At 36.8% G+C, this 18,290-nt stretch overlaps 1 protein-coding gene across 6 annotated transcripts in view; it reads left to right on the forward strand.

Annotated features, from left to right (window-relative positions):
* YL-1 (Vacuolar protein sorting-associated protein YL-1) overlaps positions 1-18,224 on the forward strand; it is a 33,968-nt gene extending 15,744 nt beyond the window's left edge. For all 6 annotated transcript variants that reach the window (XM_070103054.1, XM_070103053.1, XM_070103051.1 and 3 more), the window contains 6 exons: positions 5,965-6,134; positions 8,206-8,396; positions 10,971-11,094; positions 12,503-12,893; positions 13,441-13,715; positions 14,621-18,224. In XM_070103054.1, the coding sequence (XP_069959155.1) occupies positions 5,965-6,134; positions 8,206-8,396; positions 10,971-11,094; positions 12,503-12,893; positions 13,441-13,715; positions 14,621-14,731 (1,262 nt within the window). In that variant the 3' untranslated portion in view covers positions 14,732-18,224. The remainder of the gene's footprint in view (positions 1-5,964; positions 6,135-8,205; positions 8,397-10,970; positions 11,095-12,502; positions 12,894-13,440; positions 13,716-14,620) is intronic.
* The last annotated feature ends 66 nt before the right edge of the window (positions 18,225-18,290 follow it).

Consider the following 18,290-nt stretch of genomic DNA (forward strand, 5'->3'; position numbering starts at 1 on the left):
AAATGATCTTTCCAAAACTCTCTTAGAGTCAGTTGAGTTTCTGAGGTCACTACAAAGCACCTTTCAAACATAGCTTTTGTGTACAGTTTCTTGAAGTTGGAAATAACCTGCTGGTCCATGGGCTGCAGGAGAGGAGTGGTATTAGGAGGCAAAAACTTCACCTTAATGAAGCTCATGTCCCTAGAAAGTCGCTCTGCCACATCTGTAGGATGACCAGGGGCATTGTCTAATACCAGGAGGCACTTAAGGTCTAATTTCTTTTCAGTTAGGTAATTTTTCACATTGGGGGCAAATGCATGGTGTAACCAGTCATAGAAAAAGTTCCTAGTGACCCATGCCTTACTATTTGCCCTCCACAGCACACACAAATTAGCCTTGAGGACATTGTTTTTCCTGAACACACTGGGGGTTTCAGAGTGATACACCAATAAAGGCTTCACTTTGCAATCACCACTAGCATTGGCACACATCAACAGAGTAAGCCTGTCTTTCATAGGCTTATGTCCTGGGAGTGCCTTTTCCTCCTGAGTAATGTACGTCCTGCTTGGCATTTTCTTCCAAAACAGGCCTGTTTCGTCACAATTAAACACTTGTTCAGGTTTCAGTCCTTCACTGTCTATGTACTCCTTGAAGTCCTGCACATATTTTTCAGCCGATTTGTGGTCCGAACTGGCAGCCTCACCATGCCTTATCACACTATGAATGCCACTACGCTTCTTAAATCTCTCAAACCAACCTTTGCTGGCCTTAAATTCACTCACATCACTAGTTGCTGGCATTTTTTTAATTAAATCGTCATGCAACTTCCTAGCCTTTTCACATATGATCGCTTGAGAGATGCTGTCTCCTGCTATCTGTTTCTCGTTTATCCACACCAATAACAGTCTCTCAACATCTTCTATCAGTTGCGATCTCAGTTTCGAAAACATAGTTGCATCTTTGGCAAGAACAGCTTCCTTGGTTGCCGTTTTCTTGCCCACAATAGTAGCGATGGTTGACTGGGGTTTATTATACAACCTGACCAGCTCAGACACACGCACTCCACTTTCATACTTAGCAATGATCTCTTTCTTCATCTCCATAGTAATTCTCACCCTTTTTGCTGTAGGGTTGGCACTAGAAGCTTTCTTGGGGCCCATGGTGACTTATTTTGCAGGTGCAATCACTACAAAGGCTGTGATAATATGAAATGTTCCAGTTGTATGTTTGGAAGTGACCGCGGTGGCTGGCTGGCTTGTAAACACTGGCACCCAAGGGACAAGTGAGGCGCGCTCAGGCCAAAGTGGATGCGTATGGTACGGAACGAATTGCACTGGTTGGGTTTTTAAGCGCTAGTCGAGGCAAAATTTTTGCATTAAAATGTATCGCTAGTCAGATTTATCGTTAATCGATGCCATCACTGGTTGAGGGTCCACTGTAGTTTGTAGTATCTGCATGCCTCTGGCAAGAGAGTGATAGAGTGGATGATGGTGAAAGTGTTTCTTTTTTTGGGTCACCATACCTCGTTATGAGATGGCCAGTGTGTTAATAAAATAGGATTACCCAATAGGTTTTTATACATATAAAATATTCACCAAAATTGGTTTGTAACCTTCATGGAAAAAATATAGGAGATTCTAAAGAAAAGTTGCAAAGGTTAGTGGACAAGTCTGGGAGGGTGTGTAAAGGTAGAAAGTTGAAAATGAACATAGATAAAAGTAAGGTGATGAGGGTATCAAATAATTTAGATAAAGAAAAACTGGATATCACATTGGAGAGAGGGAGTATGGAAGAAGTGAATGTTTTCAGATATTTGGGAGCTGACTTGTCAGCAGATGGGTTTATGAAGGATGAGGTTAACCATAGACTTGATGGAGGAAAAAAGGTGAGTGGTGTGTTGAGGTATCTGTGGAGACAAAAAGCATTATCCATGGAGGCGAAGAAGGGAATGTACAAATGTATAGTGGTACCAACACTCTTATATGGGTGTGAAGCTTGGGTTGCAAATGTTGCAGCGAGGAGGCAGCAGAGATGTCCTGTCTAAGGGCAGTGTGTGGTGTAAATATTATGTAGAGAATTTGGAGTGTGGAAATTAGGAGGAGGTGTGGAGTTAGTAAAAGTATTAGTCAGAGGGCTCAAGAGGGGTTGTTGAGGTGGTTTTGTCATTTAGAGAGAATGGATCAAAGTAGAATGATTTGGAGAGCGTATAAATCTGTAGGGGAAGGAAGGCGGGGTAGGGGGTTGTCCTCAAAAAGGTTGGAGGGGAGGGGGTAAAGGAGGTTTTGTGGGCGAGGGGCTTGCACTTCCAGCATGCATGTGTGAGTGTGTTAGATAGGAATGAATGGAGACGAATGGTTTTTGGGACCTGATGAGTTGTTGGAGTGTGAGCAGGGCAATATTTAATGAAGGGATTCAGGGAAACTGGTTATTTTTATATAGCAGGACTTGAGTACTGGAAATGGGAAGTACAATGGCTGCACTTTAGAGGAGGGGTTTGGGATATTGGCAGTTTGGAGGGATATATAATATACTGTATCTTTATTTATTTTTTTTTTTTTTTTAACCCTTTGAGGGTCCGTGCCGTAGATCTACGGCTTCACGTTGAGGGTCCAAATCATAGATCTACGTCATGAGCTCAGCTCACTCTGATAAGCTGTGAGCGGTAAATTTTGGCCTAGATATGAGAGAATACATGTATGTGGTATGTGTGCACCACATAAAACAAATCCTTCAGCACATAGTGCATAATGAGAGAAAAAAACTGAGACCGTAATTTTCAATTAAAACAGCGACTTTGCAGTGTTATTTCGTATGTTTTTGTAGTTGTATTTGCCATTTCTTTGTCTCATTTGATAGAATGGAAGATATATTACAGAAATAGAGATGATGTTTATTGGTTTTAGTACTGGAAATGGCTTGAAACTGAGCTCAAAGTAGCGGAAATGTTAAATTTTTACCGATGTTCAAGAGTAAACAAATGACCTCACACGTCTAATACACGCCTGCTGTTCGGTCTAATATACGTTCACAAATGTGCTGATATTATTCATACAATTATTACAATATTGCATAACAGTAAATCTTTTATTTTTTGGTTTGAATAAAAATTCATTATGTGAATAAAAAATCAAAATGGAATTCATTAGTAAAGCCTGAAAACATAACTAATGAACAGAGGAAATGTTAGTTTAGTGCCAGGAATGCCTGCATTGTTTATTCTGGACACTGTTTTGAAATTGAAGTATTTTGAACTTTGCATTAAATTGGTCAAATTACCAATTTCCGATCACTTTATTTTGTAGTTGAAACAGTTGACTTGGCAAATTCTTATGCTCAGTTGATAGAATAGAAGTAATACTAGTGAAATAGCTAAGAATTTAGTCAACTGGAATAATGTAATTGGCCTAAAATGGGAGTCAAAGTCGGCAAAATCGCCGATGCATAAATGTCACTGACACATCAAAATTTGCGAGAGAATAATTTCATCAATTTTCTGTCAAATTTCGTACTTTTTGCTTTATTACTTTCAAAAAAAAAAATTCTCTACCATTTCATAAGAAAAAATAACAAAATTATTTTTTGAAAATTCTTGGACACTGATGCACATTTTGAAATTTGGCCTCTGGACCCTGAAAGGGTTAACAAGTCGGCCGTCTCCCACCGAGGCAAGGTGACCCAAAAAAGAAAGAAAATCCTCAAAAAAAAAAAATACTTTCATCATCATTCATCACTTTCACCTCACACATAATCACTGTTTTTGCAGAGGTGCTCAGAGCACAACATCTTAGAAGCATATACGTACCTAAAAAGATACACAAACATATCCCTCCAAACTGCTAATATCCCAAACCCCTCCTTTAGAGTGCAGGCATTGTACTTCCCATTTCCAGGACTCAAGTCTGGCTATATAAAAATAACTAGTTTCCCTGAATCCCTTCACTAAATATTACCCTGCTCACACTCCAACAGATTGTCAGGTCTCAAATACCATTCGTCTCCATTCACTCCTATCTAACACACTCACACACTCACGCACGCTTGCTGGAAGTCCAAGCCCCTCACCCACAAAACCTCCTTTACCCCCTCCCTCCAACCTTTTCAAGGACGACCCCTACCCCACCTTACTTCCCCTACAGATTTATAGGCTCTCCATGTCATTCTACTTTGATTCATTCTCTCTAAATGACCAAAACACCTCAACAACCCCTCTTGAGCCCTCTGACTAATACTTTTATTACTCCACACCTTCTAATTTCCACACTCCGAATTTTCTGCATAATATTTAAACCACACATTGCCCTTAGACAGGACATCTCCACTGCCTCCAACCGCCTCCTCGCTGCTGCATTCACAACCCAAGCTTCACACCCATATAAGAGTGTTGGTACTACTATACTTCCATACATTCCCTTCTTTGCCTCCATAGATAACGTTTTTTGTCTCCACATATACCTCAACGCACCACTCACCTTTTTTTCCTCATCAGTTCTATGGTTAACCTCATCCTTCATAAATCCATCCGCCAACACGCCAACTCCCAAGTATATGAAAACGTTCACTTCTTCCATACTCCTCCCCAATTTGATATCCAATTTTTCTTTATCTAAATCATTTGATACCCTCATCACCTTACTCTTTTCTATGTTCACTTTCAACTTTCTACCTTTACACACACTCCCAAACTCATCCACTAACCTTTGCAATTTTTCTTTAGAATCTCCCATGAGCACAGTATCATCAGCAAAAAGCAACTGTGTCAATTCCCATTTTGTATTTGATTCCCCATAATTTAATCCCACCCCTCTCCCAAACACCCTAGCATTTACTTCTTTTACAACCCCATCTATAAATATATTAAACAACCATGGCGACATTACACATCCCTGTCTAAGACCTACTTTTACTGGGAAGTAGTCTCCCTCTCTTCTACACTCCCTAACCTGAGCCTCACTATCCTCATAAAATCTCTTTACAGCATTTAGTAACTTACCACCTATTCCATATACAGTGGACCCCCGCTTTACGATTAGCTCCCAATGCGACCAATTATGTAAGTGTATTTATGTAAGTGTGTTTGTATGTGTATGTTTGGGGGTCTGAAATGGACTAATCTAATTCACAATATTCCGTATGGGAACAAATTCGGTCAGTACTGGCACCTGAACATACTTCTGTAATGAAATAATATCGTAAACCAGGGGTCTACTGTACTTGCAACATCTGCCACATTGCTCCCCTATCCACTCTATCAGATGCATTTTCTAAATTCATAAATGCATAAATCTATAAATCCATAAATCTAAATCCATAAATGTATCTTTATATATGCTCTAAACTGTTGTATCTGGGTGCCTCTGCAAAGACAATGATTATGTGCGAGTGAGGTGAAAGTGTTGAATGATGAAAGTATTTTCTTTTTGGGGATTTTCTTTCTTTTTTGGGTCAACCTGCCTTGGTGGGAGACGGCCAACTTGTTGAAAAAAAAAAAAGATGCTCTTCTCAAAGTAAGCTTGCAGGTCATGGGAGGGCATTAGCTCTTAAGTATATAATGTATGTTCACACCTTGTGACTTACTAAGACAGCTAAAAAAATTAAAATTGAGGATTAAAATATTTGTAGATTGTTTAATTAAAATTTCTGCATATACAAAAATGGATTTGTGAAGGAATTCTGGAAAACTGGTTAACTGGGTTGCTTAAGAGTCCTGGGGGGGGGGGGGGATGATGATATATGTGCAGTGCCTGCACTCTGAAGGTGACATGAAGATGTTGCAGTTTGGAGGACCACCATATTTGTTAGCATGCTTTTGGCAAGACAGTAATAGACAGTGACAGTGAATGTGTTTCTTCTTTTTTGTGTGTCACCCCTACCTCTTCGGGAGATGGCCATTGTGTTAAAAAGAGAATTAGAAGTAAATGTTTGATCATGTACTGTACTGATTGTTTTTATTTATTTGTACACTACTAATCGTTTCCCTTCGTACAGAAAAGTATGAGCTGGCAGAGCTTGACCGCAAGAAACCCAAAGTTATCAGAAGGGGCTTCACAAGTTCATTCATCCGTTATCAGTCAACTACTATGCCACTGATACAGGAACTCAAGGCACCACAGGAAGCACACCTTGAAGAACCCAACGTTGACGTGGATGTTACTCAGGTAAAATAGTGTGATTTGATTTTCTTGGTTTGCTTTTTCTGCATACCATTCCTCACACATTCAGACAGATCTTCCCTGAGCTATATACACAGATATCCCTCGTGCCTGCAGAATTTACTTTATCCTGTGGTAAACAGAGGATTTAATATCTCATTCCATACAAAATAGTTAAAAGCAGATCCAAAGTATGTTGCTCTATTTATGTATGTCATAAAGAGTAAGTATTCTTAACTCAGAAATACCATTAAGTTTTGCTTGCTTAAAAATATAGATTGTTAGATAGAAAACATAAGTGTGTGCCTAAACAGCTTTGTTACTGTATAAAGTTTGCAGTCATGTGACTCAAGTAGGTGTGTGGACAGACAGGGCCACATACTATACTATTATATTTTATAATATACAATTATCCAACCATTGAGAGACTTGTCCTCAAAAACCATGAAGGAAATGGTAAATTACTTCATTGTTAATGATACTGAACTTATTTGACGAGATTCTCGCCTAATAAGTGATCTATGTTTGGTGGTAATAAAAAATTAAGACTGTATTTACATATTTCAGAATAGATAATTTAGCCATGAAATGAGACTGTAATATCATGTAAGATTTTTAATATCTTAATGATGTTAGTAATTATGCCTAATGGGGATCTTACAAAGACCCATTGTGACCTTTGTAATCCTGTTTTTTAGCACTATTAATCATGGGACATGCACAATAGCCACTCTAGTGGTGCAAAGTGTTTTGTTACATTATATCAGTGTCAATGTATTACTGTGATTGTGACACTGAAATGAAACAGTGCCAATATGAGTTTATTTTTTGCTATCTGTTCATAGTCCAAAGGCCTTTGTTGCCTTTATGTATTATTGCCTTTGTTGGTGCTGTGTTATTAAGTAATTGGTAATCTTTGTTAATAAATAAGTCTAGCCATACCAAACCTGATCTAAATAATGAAAATAAAGAAATTTCCAGAAAACAGTTTGTAAAACAACATCTGAGGATTTAGGTCAAGTTGATTTTCAACAATTATTATTATAATTTATGAAAGTGTTTCTTCTTTATTTGGGTCATCCTACCTCAGTGAGAGATGGCTGGTGTTAAAATTATTATTATTATTTTTATTATTATTGGTGTAGTAGTAGTAGTAGTAGTAGTAGTATAAGTAGTAGTAATGCACATTATTATGTTTCATATAAGTATTTTTATTTTAACTCATGAGTTCAACACACCATTATTTGACTGGCAATATACGAGACACTCACCCTCTGACGTCACTTACAGGCAATCTGTTAAGTAATGTATTGCCAACAAAGCCATTAACTGGAGATGATATTGATGATAAATGACAATTCTAGATTTGTGCCTTAAAAGTATAATAAAAATAAGCACCACAGAAGGTCTGTTAACCTATGCAAGGCACACCCTATTTGCATCCAACTATATATCTGTGTGACTCACCTGTAAAGTTAGCCAGGAAAGTTTAACTTCAAAATTAGTTGCTGTTTTTCATTCAAGGTTGGGATTCAGATCAGTATAATAGGCTGTGAAAAGTATTCTTATGTTGGAATTTACCATCGGTGATATTTTTTTTTTGTCGCCTAGCAGAATTCCCTTCACTAGAGATTTAGGCAAGGAAGTACATTGCATATTGATCACTGCTCCATCCTCCATACATATCATTTCTTAAACCTCCACAATGATCACTACTCCATCATTCACTCTTGTCACAAATTTGTTGTACATTATCATTATTCATCCTGCCTCCATCATCACTCTTCAATATATATTTTATTATAACAGTTTTTTAATTTTAGTCTCCACTCTCATGAAAGATAATCTAATAATTCTAAATAGAGAAGGAAGTTAAATATTTGACTGAGATTCACTGAAATAATTTCATGTGGTTACTTAACAAAGGTAGAAAAATATTTATTAGGTTCGGAATATCTGTAAAGATCAGGTATGATATTCTATTTGGTAACCATTTCAGATAAATTTGATGTGTTTTATTAGAGGAGGTATTTTATATTTTGCATTCCTGTTGACTGATGTTGATTTTATGTTGCAGGAGCAGCTGACCTCAGGTGCAGTCCCACCATGCACAGAAAATAAGGAAAATACAGCACTGATCAAGCCAGGGAGCGATGCAGAGATATGTGAGCGGACTTTCATCACCTTCTCTGATGAGGGAACTTTTAAGCGATCTTTTAAGAAAACCAAACCAAAGATTGTTCAGAAAAGTATATGTCCTATTACCAGGTAAATTGTTTAGACCTGACATGCACTTGATATATATATCTATTAGGTAATATGTCATGTCTTCTGGCATAAAAGATATATTCCTTTCATAAATGATTCTTTGCCAGAATCTTTCATAAATATACTTTGTGAGTATTGCAAACTTGAAAAAGGAAATTTTGCATAAAAATTTTTTTCAAATATATTTTGTTCCACAATGAATACTTCACTGCCAGTTGGTTGACATTTGTATACAGTAAATCATCAATTTGAGTGCAGTTACACTGCTTGAGATTGTTATAACATGATTGAAATGTTGTAGTGAAGAAATATACCATCAAAGGCTTGCATGACATAAATTTAAAAAAGTCAAGTAATGTGTGAAATTTGGGTACTGTAGCTCCCTCTGTAGACTTTTTCAAGCAGTGCTCTCCCTAGCCACTGAGCCACTAGCTGTACCCTCAGCTGACTCTCACCCTTGCTAAACCAGAACACATCATGTCTAATAAACAGTATCATTCTTGCCTAAATAGTCTTTTTTCAAACATTAAGAATAAACCGAACTTCAGTACAAGACTTTATTGGGTTATTATTAACTCATTATTCTACATTTAGTTATACTGTAATTACACATTCCTGTGCCTTTAATAATGATGCACCTAATCTAGCTATATTTCAACAATTTTTTAAAATGTTAGTGATTGATAATGAAGAATGAGTATTTAAATGAGAAAGTTTTAGTAGATACTCAACATTGTCACTTATATAGTAATGTTGGTAGAATTACTGATAATATGTTAGGTAAAAGGAGACAAGTACAACAACTGTGACATTTTATTGTGGCAACATTTTGCTCTCCAGGAGCTTTGTCAAACAAAATGTTGCCACAATAAAAATGTCACATTAGTTGCACTTGTGTACTTTTACCTAACATATTATCACTGATACTGGCTGTCATGACACCCACACTACCGAAGCACATCTATAAATAGAGATTTATTTACACCTTTCTACATAAGGCAAAGTAATGTTTATTTGGCCAACAAAATGAGGGAAGAAGCATGGGTAAGTTTCCTGCCAACTGCTACCCATTATATTATTGTATTACCAACAGCAGCTATATCTTGAGAGAGGAGGTGGAGAAGGATCTCATCTCTCTGCTGACTCTGGGTTGGTTTGTGCCCAAGCATGTGGTGTTACTACTATAACATATTGGCCCTTAATACATAATAGAACCTACTAAGTAAAAGTTTCAAAGACAAATTAAATAAGTATTGAAGAGGTAGATTACAGAAGATATCTGTGATCCCTCAGTATTGCTGCTAATCAAAGCCATAGTTGGCAGCTTTCTCCACTTACAGACACAGCCTCATACATTATAAATTTATTAGTCTCTTTTCCTTGGTTATTACTGTGTCATTTGGGTTCATTTTTGGTATGTGTTTCTTTGGAATAAGTATTGCTTCTGATATGTTTGGTACAATTTGGTATTGTATTGTAGCCTATATTTTTACATTTATTGACATGTATCGCATGTGTGTTTATTCGCCTAGATGTATTCACCATTGTAGGTAGTAGGTTGGTAGACAGCAACCACCCAGGGAGGATTGTAGATGAATGGTTCAAAGAACCGACATGTTTCTCCTATGTATGGACTGATGAAGCCACTGTGTGGCGAAATATTTCCTCAATAAAGATACCCAAGAGTTGCACATGTGTCTAATTTAACAACATATCGGTTCTTTGAACCATTCATCTACAATCCTGTCAGACACTGCAACTTCTTGGGATCTTAATACTTGGGAATTTTTCGCTTGCCTAACACTTGGGCACAACCTACTTCCACATTGGACAAATGTGACACCACCTACGACTACTGCACCTCTCCTGCCATACGGTTTATAAGCTGCTTCTCCGCTCATATGCCGTATTCTATTCAAGATTGATGGACTGACCACATCGACTCAAGATTGAGGGACTGATTACCTCATTCTCCTCCTGTTCTTCTAGTTTCTCCTGTGTATGGACTGATGAAGCCACTGTGTGGCAAAACGTTTCCTCAATAAAGATACCCAAGAGTTGCACATGTGTCAAATTTAACTCCACTTCCCCATGGAGATAAGAGGAAATAAACAAGAACAAGAACTAGAAAGAAAATAGAAGAATACCCAGAGGGGTGTGTATATATATGCTTGTACATGTATGTGTAGTGTGACCTAAGTGCAAGTAGAAGTAGCAAGACATACCTGAAATCTTGCATGTTTATGAGACAGACAAAAGACACCAGCAATCCTACCATCATGTAAAACAATTACAGGTTTTCATTGTACACTCACTTGCCAGGACGGTAGTACCTCCCTGGGCGGTTGCTGTTTACCAACCTACTACCTAGGTATATTGTAATTATCTATTTGTTTGAGTTTGTGGGAGTGTGAGGAGTTAGACCCAGGAATACATACATGTACTATGAATTATCAGGTCTTTAATGTTCTTTACATTATCACATGGGAGAGAACAGAATGAGTAATATATTGAATATGATGCATTTTTTAATTCTCATACTGAAAAAATTAGTGATTTTTCTATTGCTTGCAGGTTGCCAGCACGATATTTTGATCCAGTAACGCAGTTACCTTATGCTACACTACAAGCATTCCGTGTGCTTCGTGAGGCTTACTACCAACAGCTTGAGGATAAAGGAGATCGCAACAATAAAGAGGTGAAAATTGTTTTCTTCAGTCACATTGTTTTCCATGTGCAGGAGCATTATTATATTATTATCTTTAGTGTGAAGGCTTCTGATAATTAATTTTTATTCTAGAGGGTGTATAAATGTGTAGTGGAGGGGAGGAGGGGTAGGGGTTGTCCTAGGAAGGGATGGAGTGAAGGGGTAAAAGAGGTTTTGTGTGCATGGGGCTTGGAGTGAATGGAGATAAATGGTTTTTGGGACCTGACGAGCTGTTGGAGTATGAGCAGGGTAATTTTTGTGAAGGGATTCAGGGAAACCGGATAGCCGGACTTGAGTCCTGGAGGTGGAAAGTACAATGCCTTCACTTTAAAGGAGGGGTTTGAAATAGTGGCTGTTTGGAGTGACATCTGAACTGTCATATCTGGGTGCCTCTACAAAGACAATGATTATGTGTGAATGATGGTAAAAGTGTTTCTTTCTTTTTTGGGTCACCCTGCCTCAGTGGGAATTGGCTGACGTGTTAAAAAAAAAAGAAAACACTTTTAAAGATGGGATCCTGGATGCCTCACAAAATCAGGTAAATCAGCCCATGTCACCAGAAATACTGTTCATGATAAAACTACACCATTATTATATCACTTATAATATACTGCAATTAATGGACAATAAGATCACCAAGTGCATTTTTTATAAAACAGCTTAGCTTCAGTCTGGACTAAAATTGAAACGGGTATCATGACTACAGGAAAGCTACAAAAAATAAACAATTTTAATAAAAATGTACAGTAACATAATAAATAGGGTACATTTAAAAATGCCCGGAAAAATTATTAAATATTAATTTCACTTGGTGACAAAAGCAGTGAAGAAACCCATGAGAACCCATTTACCCATGTATAGTGGGCCCAGTATCTCCTTAGATTAAGTTGAAACTAACTAATTAGACTCATTTGTTCATTAGGAATCAAGGATTAAAATTCATAACTGACAGAGTAGTTGCAACAGTGTTTCTGTTTCAGATAAGTCATTGTAGGCTATACAATGTAGGTCAGTGTAGGTCACTACATAAGTCACACAACATGGGTCACTATCTAGGTCATAACATAGGTCACTTTACATAAGGGTCACAACATAAGTCTTCATCAGATTACAGATTTTTCATTTGTAAGCCTCACAGGGGTGTTTGTAATTAGTAATGCCATTAGCATCACAATGAAATTAAGTTATTTAATATTTAACCTCCCTGGGTTATTTAATAACTATTGAGCAATAGGCATTCCTTTGTATATTGAACACAATGACCATAATTTTAATAAAAAATATAGAAAAGTGTTGGTATCAGCATAACATAGAATATCAATATCGGTATCAGCAATTATTTTAATTTAGTCCCACCCTAAGTTTTTACTATTCCGAAGTACTATAATATTCAACATAGGTGTCAAAATGGCTTGCTTGGCGACGTGAATACAAGAAGGTTCGGGCTTCCGCCCAGAGCATCAAGCCCACAGTAACAACTCTACATCAGTCTACCGCTTCATCTTCTCTCACCTCTGCTACTCGCACCACAACTATACCAACTCTCACCTCAGGCCACACTTTAACGAAAGGAGTAACCTACTCCACTACTGTCCCTCTTTCAACACCCACCTCAGCTGTGACATCTGTGGCAGCAGTAGCTCAAATTCTTAGGTCAGCTGCCCCAGCATCCTCAACGTTAATTGTCAGTACAGCCACTCCTAACACCTTGCCCACCACATCAGTTGCTGCCACATCTCTACACCTTGGTCCTAGAACTACAGCTGCTACTGTTACCACAGCTCAAGCAGGTATGTAGAGAAGACCAATATATTTTTTTCATTTAGCCACTCCTACTTTAAATAGGCACATTGTATTTTTTTGGAGAAATGTATGTAGAGTTAAGGGTGAATGTAATAAATATTAATTGGGTTAATAAAATGCTGTAAAAAATTTTGAAGAAATGTATGTGGAGTTAAGGGTGAATGTAATAAACATTAATTGGGTTAATAAAATGCTGTAAAAAATTTTGAAGAAATGTATGTGGAGTTAAGGGTGAATGTAATAAATATAAATTGGTTTAACCCTTAAACAGTCCAAACAAATCGACATTCAAATCCGTAGTGCTACAAAAGTAGATCTACTTTTTTTAACATATTTTCAAATGTAACAAAAAAAAATGTTGATAAAAGTTTTTTTTTACGCGTTTTCAAATGTAAAGCAAAAAAGAAGATCTACATTTTTTTACATACTTTCAGATGTTGAAAAAACGTATATATACGTTTGGACCATTTAAGGGTTAATAAAATAATGTAAGGTAGGTTGTTATATCTTACTTTTCTCTCATAATGCTTGTAGGCAGTGGACTGACCAACTTACAAGGACAAACTGTGCAACTGGTGCAAACAGTTGGTCGCAGTATGGGGGGCACAGTGCGCCCCAGTCACCAAATGGTGGTAATGACCAGTGCTGGACCCACTGGAGGTCTACAGCTAGTTGGGGGTAGTGGCGGTGCCAATCTTCTGGTTCAGGGTGGTGCAGGTGGCACACAGAACCTGTTAGTCCAAGGTGGAACATCTGGCAGTGTAGGCAACCTTCAAATTGTGCAAGCCAGTGGGGGCAGTGGTGTACAGGTGAGGATAAAAAAAATTGTTAGTTGCAAGAGGTATTGGTAATCTGCTCATGACCAAGGACTTGTACCCAAAATATTTTGCTTTAATGTTAGCTATGAAAATTGGATGATGCACTTTTTAAATACCATACAGTAAATATATTTTTTAAACATCCCTGTTGCATTTAATTAAGTAAAATAGGCAAATTTACTCCAGACCTCTTTCATTATGTTTATTCTTGTTTCTCTCCTCTGATGTATACCATAATTTGACAACTTTTAGCTCGGTCCAGCAAGGTAGAAAGAGCATTTGTGCTACCCTTGGCCTTAATGTCTGCATCTCTGTCATACTAAGGTTAAAGTTTCTTGCCTCAACTGTGGCAGCACTGGTGGTAGAGACAAGCTATGTAATTGGATATCACTGGTTTGAATATGTTTTCCTCAACCAGAGAATCAGTTCAGTGTATGTTTGGATATAATTACTCTGGTATTGTGCCTTGGTTGCCAACTTTTTATGTTTGCATTCACTCAGTTATTTTACCTGCATGTTTTGAAATTTGAATGTTGCTTTAGTAACCTAATTACAACCTTACTTTTCAGCTGATTTAATTTTATCCCTGTACCTTAAGGATACACAGTAATGAAATACATCACTGTCCTCACTCACAGTCCATGAGTATTGATTTTATCTAAGATAAGTTATATGCAAAGTGAGATTCAGTATAATTACCAGTTTGAGTATGGTAGGTGAAATATGGTCATAGCTTTTATTTCAACTCTTTTTTTTTCTTGGTGTTAACTAAGTTGCTGTAAAAGAAGGCATCCTCCTTCATTATGGTGTTGGAGATAGATTGACTAAAAACATTATTAATTTTAATAAACAGTATTGCAGGATGACACGTTCATATCATTTGTTTCTGTTATCAGGTTGTGCAAGCTAGTGGAGGCGGAAATGTTCAGGTGGTCCAGGGTGGTCGCTTCACCATACGTCCCATGGCTAGTCAAGCATTCACCAACCTACAGTCTCTTCTGAAATAGCTGTAAGAAGTTAAGGCTGCTGTCCAGGTTCTAGCTGCTCTTTAATATTTTGAAGTGCTGTAACAATGCTGCTTTGTAATTCCTCAGTAAGCTCTGGCATGTATTTTATCAGAAATAAGACATGCTGCCCAGCTTGCTTCTTTGCAAATACGGCCCCTCCTCACTTAGTGATGTCCTTGTTTACCAACAACTCAGACTAGTAACCATACCTAAGTAATGTATATTAGAGCTGATTTTGTCTATTCTGTTTATTTCAATATACAGTGCACTACTGTATAAACATTTAAAAATATACCAGGAATATTATAAATGGTACAAAGGTGATATTACAACAGTATCAAATAGTTGAGTGAGGAGAGGCTTTAATGGAAATGTTGACATAGCCAAGATTTACCTTACTTAGTAAATATTGTTAGGAAAAAATAGAGCCAATCAGTATACTTTTATGCAATAACATTGAGATACATATAAAAAAACTTTATGTAATATAAAAACTATGAAATTATCATATACTGTAAATCTGTTAAGGCATTTATTGTGTAGTGCCCAAGATTTTATTTATGGTGCATAAATATGATCTTTTGGAAAACTGTTCTTCAGTATGTCAGTGGAGTAATACATTCATAGCATTCAGACACTGAACAATTACAAATCTTAATGTGCACATAATAACTTGTGCACAATTTATTTTGTGTACCCAGCATCTCAGAACTCTTAAGATACTAATGAATGGGTGCTTGTTTTCTCATCCAGACATGTTTTTTTTTTTATTTACAAGTGCCAGTAAAAGATGGTGTCTTTTATTTTTATGAAAGCTGTTAGTCTTAAAAGGATGTTCTCTTGAAAAGTTATATGTATTATTTTTCAATTGAATTTCATTTGTCTTTATGGATTATTATTTTTAATTTATTTCATGGAAGAATATAGTGAGGGCTTGGACTTCCAGCAAGCGTGTGTGAGCTTGTTAGATAGGAGTGAATGGAGACAAATGGTTTTTTGGGACCTGACGAGCTGTTGGAGTGTGAGCAGGGTAATATTTTGTGAAGGGATTCAGGGCAACTGGTTAGCTCTCGAGTCCTGGAAATGGGAAGTACAATGCCTGCACTGTAAAGGAGGGGTTTGGGATATTAGCAGTTTGGAGGGACTTCTAAACTGTTGTATCTGATTGCCTCTGCAAAGACAGTGATGATGTATGGGTGATGGTGAAAGTGTTGAATGATGATGAAAGTATTTTTCTTTCTTTTTGGGTCACCCTGCCTCGGTGGGAAATGGCCAATGTGTTGTAAAAAAAAAAAAAAGTATTTTCACTGACATGGGCGTTACTTTGCTTTAATTGTTTTTTATTAACACATCAGCCGTCTCCAACCAAGGCAGGGTGGCCCGAAAAAGTAAAACTTCATCATCATTCACTCCATCACTGTCTTGCCAGAGCTGTGCTTACACTAGGGTTATAAAACTGCAACATTAACACCCCTCCTTCAGAGTGCAGGCATTGTACTTCCCATCTCCAGGACTCAAGTCCGGTCTGCCAGTTTCCCTGAATCTCTTCATAAATGTTACCTTGCTCACACACCAACAGCACGTCAAGTTCTAGAAACCATTTGTCTCCATTTGCTCCTATCTAACATGCTCATGCATGCTTGCTGGAAGTCCAAGCCCCTTGCACACAAAACCTCCTTTATCCCCTCCCTCAAACCTTTCCTAGACCGACCTTTCCACTGCAGATTTAATAATGCTTCATCATTTTCACATGAAAAAAATTAGAAACATTATAAGTATTCTCAAAATGTTAACTTATTCAAGCTTTGAACTGGAATTTTGACATTATGTGCATGACTGACTTGTGGATTATCAATAGGCTTAGTGATTGAAAACACTACATTGAAAATGTGCACTGGTTTCTTATTCTGTAAATGTTGTATATAATACTACCACATTTAAGTAGCAGTATAGCATATGTAATTTAAAATTTGTTTACAAAATTTTATTGCAATCTGTACATTAGATGTAAAATAAAAGGATTACCTTGTATAAAAAATGATACAGTATTTGTGTAACATGCTTAGTTTGTAGTACAGTACAGTGCTGGGTCGCCATCTGGAGAAGACCTGGGCTGGAAGTACCGGCGAATCTACATGAGCACAGTGCCATATTTTCTGATATGTAAGACGCACCCCAATTTTAATAGGCATATTCTGGGAAAAATTGGAAAAGTGCAGTACTTGCTTCAGAATGACAGTGATCTAGTGACTGGCTGTTTATTTACACAGCATAGCTGAAAGAAGTGACACCTTGCACAGCCTTTTGCCTGTTCTGCCGCCACCAACCACAAAAAACAAGCATGGCTATCTGTTGTTTACAGATAGTTACACCATTTGATATTCTTTGTTATAATTACCTAATGACCCTGATACTCTAGTTACTTACAACTGCTAATTTATAAAAGCTACCAATCACTCTAAAGCAATCTGGGAAATACTTTTGTAAGGGACAACGTAGTTTAACAAAAGCCTACTCTCTTTTCCTGACCTTGAGCATATAAGGCACAGGGTGATATTCTGACTTTTTTTTTTGGGGGGGGGGGAGACATGCCTTATATGCCAGAAAATATGGTGTATCTTAATAATTTTCCCTAACCATAATAAATATTAACATAGAGGGCTGCAGCCTCTCCACTATTGTCATTAAACTAAAATTTTTAAAGGAGAGATTAGTCATGAGAATGGAGAGGGAGGTAGGATATGAAAAATCTTATTTTACAGTATTGTTCCATCTCACTTACATGCCTGCACAAAATTAAAACTAAAGCATAATTTGTTTTGGTAGACTGGCACTTCTTTTGATTATTATAATAATGTTTTGGTAGATTTTCACTAACATAAAAATCTGTATCTATCTGTATTTATGTAATAAATAATTGCAGGGTACTGTATATTAACTGTATATGGTAAGAGCCTCACAGCATGACAACATATTAATTATCTTTTTTTTTAAGATTTGCTGACAAGTGATGTATTATTTGTTATCGGTATTCAATATTTCTCAGTATTATTTCCTGTCATTTCTCATTGTGATCATATATTTACTTCTATCCATAACAGGCATCCCATCTTTTCACATACTGTTTCTGTTTTTTAGAGCTTACTTTTAACCCTTAAAGTGTCCAAACAGATCTACGTTCACATGCATAGTGCTCCAAAAGTAGATCTACGTTTTTTAACATTTTCAAATATAACAACAAAAATGTTCATCAAAGTTTTTTTTTACACGTTTTCAAATGTAAAAAAAGAAAAAGAAGCCCTACATTTTTTTACATACTTTCAAATGTTGAAAAAACGTAGATCTACATTTGGACAGTTTAAGGGTTAAAGAGGAACATACTTGATATATTTAAAGAAACTTATAATGTAAGTAGTTTAGTGCTAAGGAACCTCATGTATAATTTTTATCATAAATTTCATAAATGATATATATAAATACAAAATGTAATTATTTTTGACTTTCATTTTTCACTGCATTGAAGTTGAAACATTTAATATTATCTGGTGCTTGTACTCTG

This window comes from Cherax quadricarinatus, chromosome 84 (assembly GCF_038502225.1).
Source record: "Cherax quadricarinatus isolate ZL_2023a chromosome 84, ASM3850222v1, whole genome shotgun sequence".
NCBI classification, from domain to species: Eukaryota; Metazoa; Arthropoda; class Malacostraca; order Decapoda; family Parastacidae; genus Cherax; species Cherax quadricarinatus.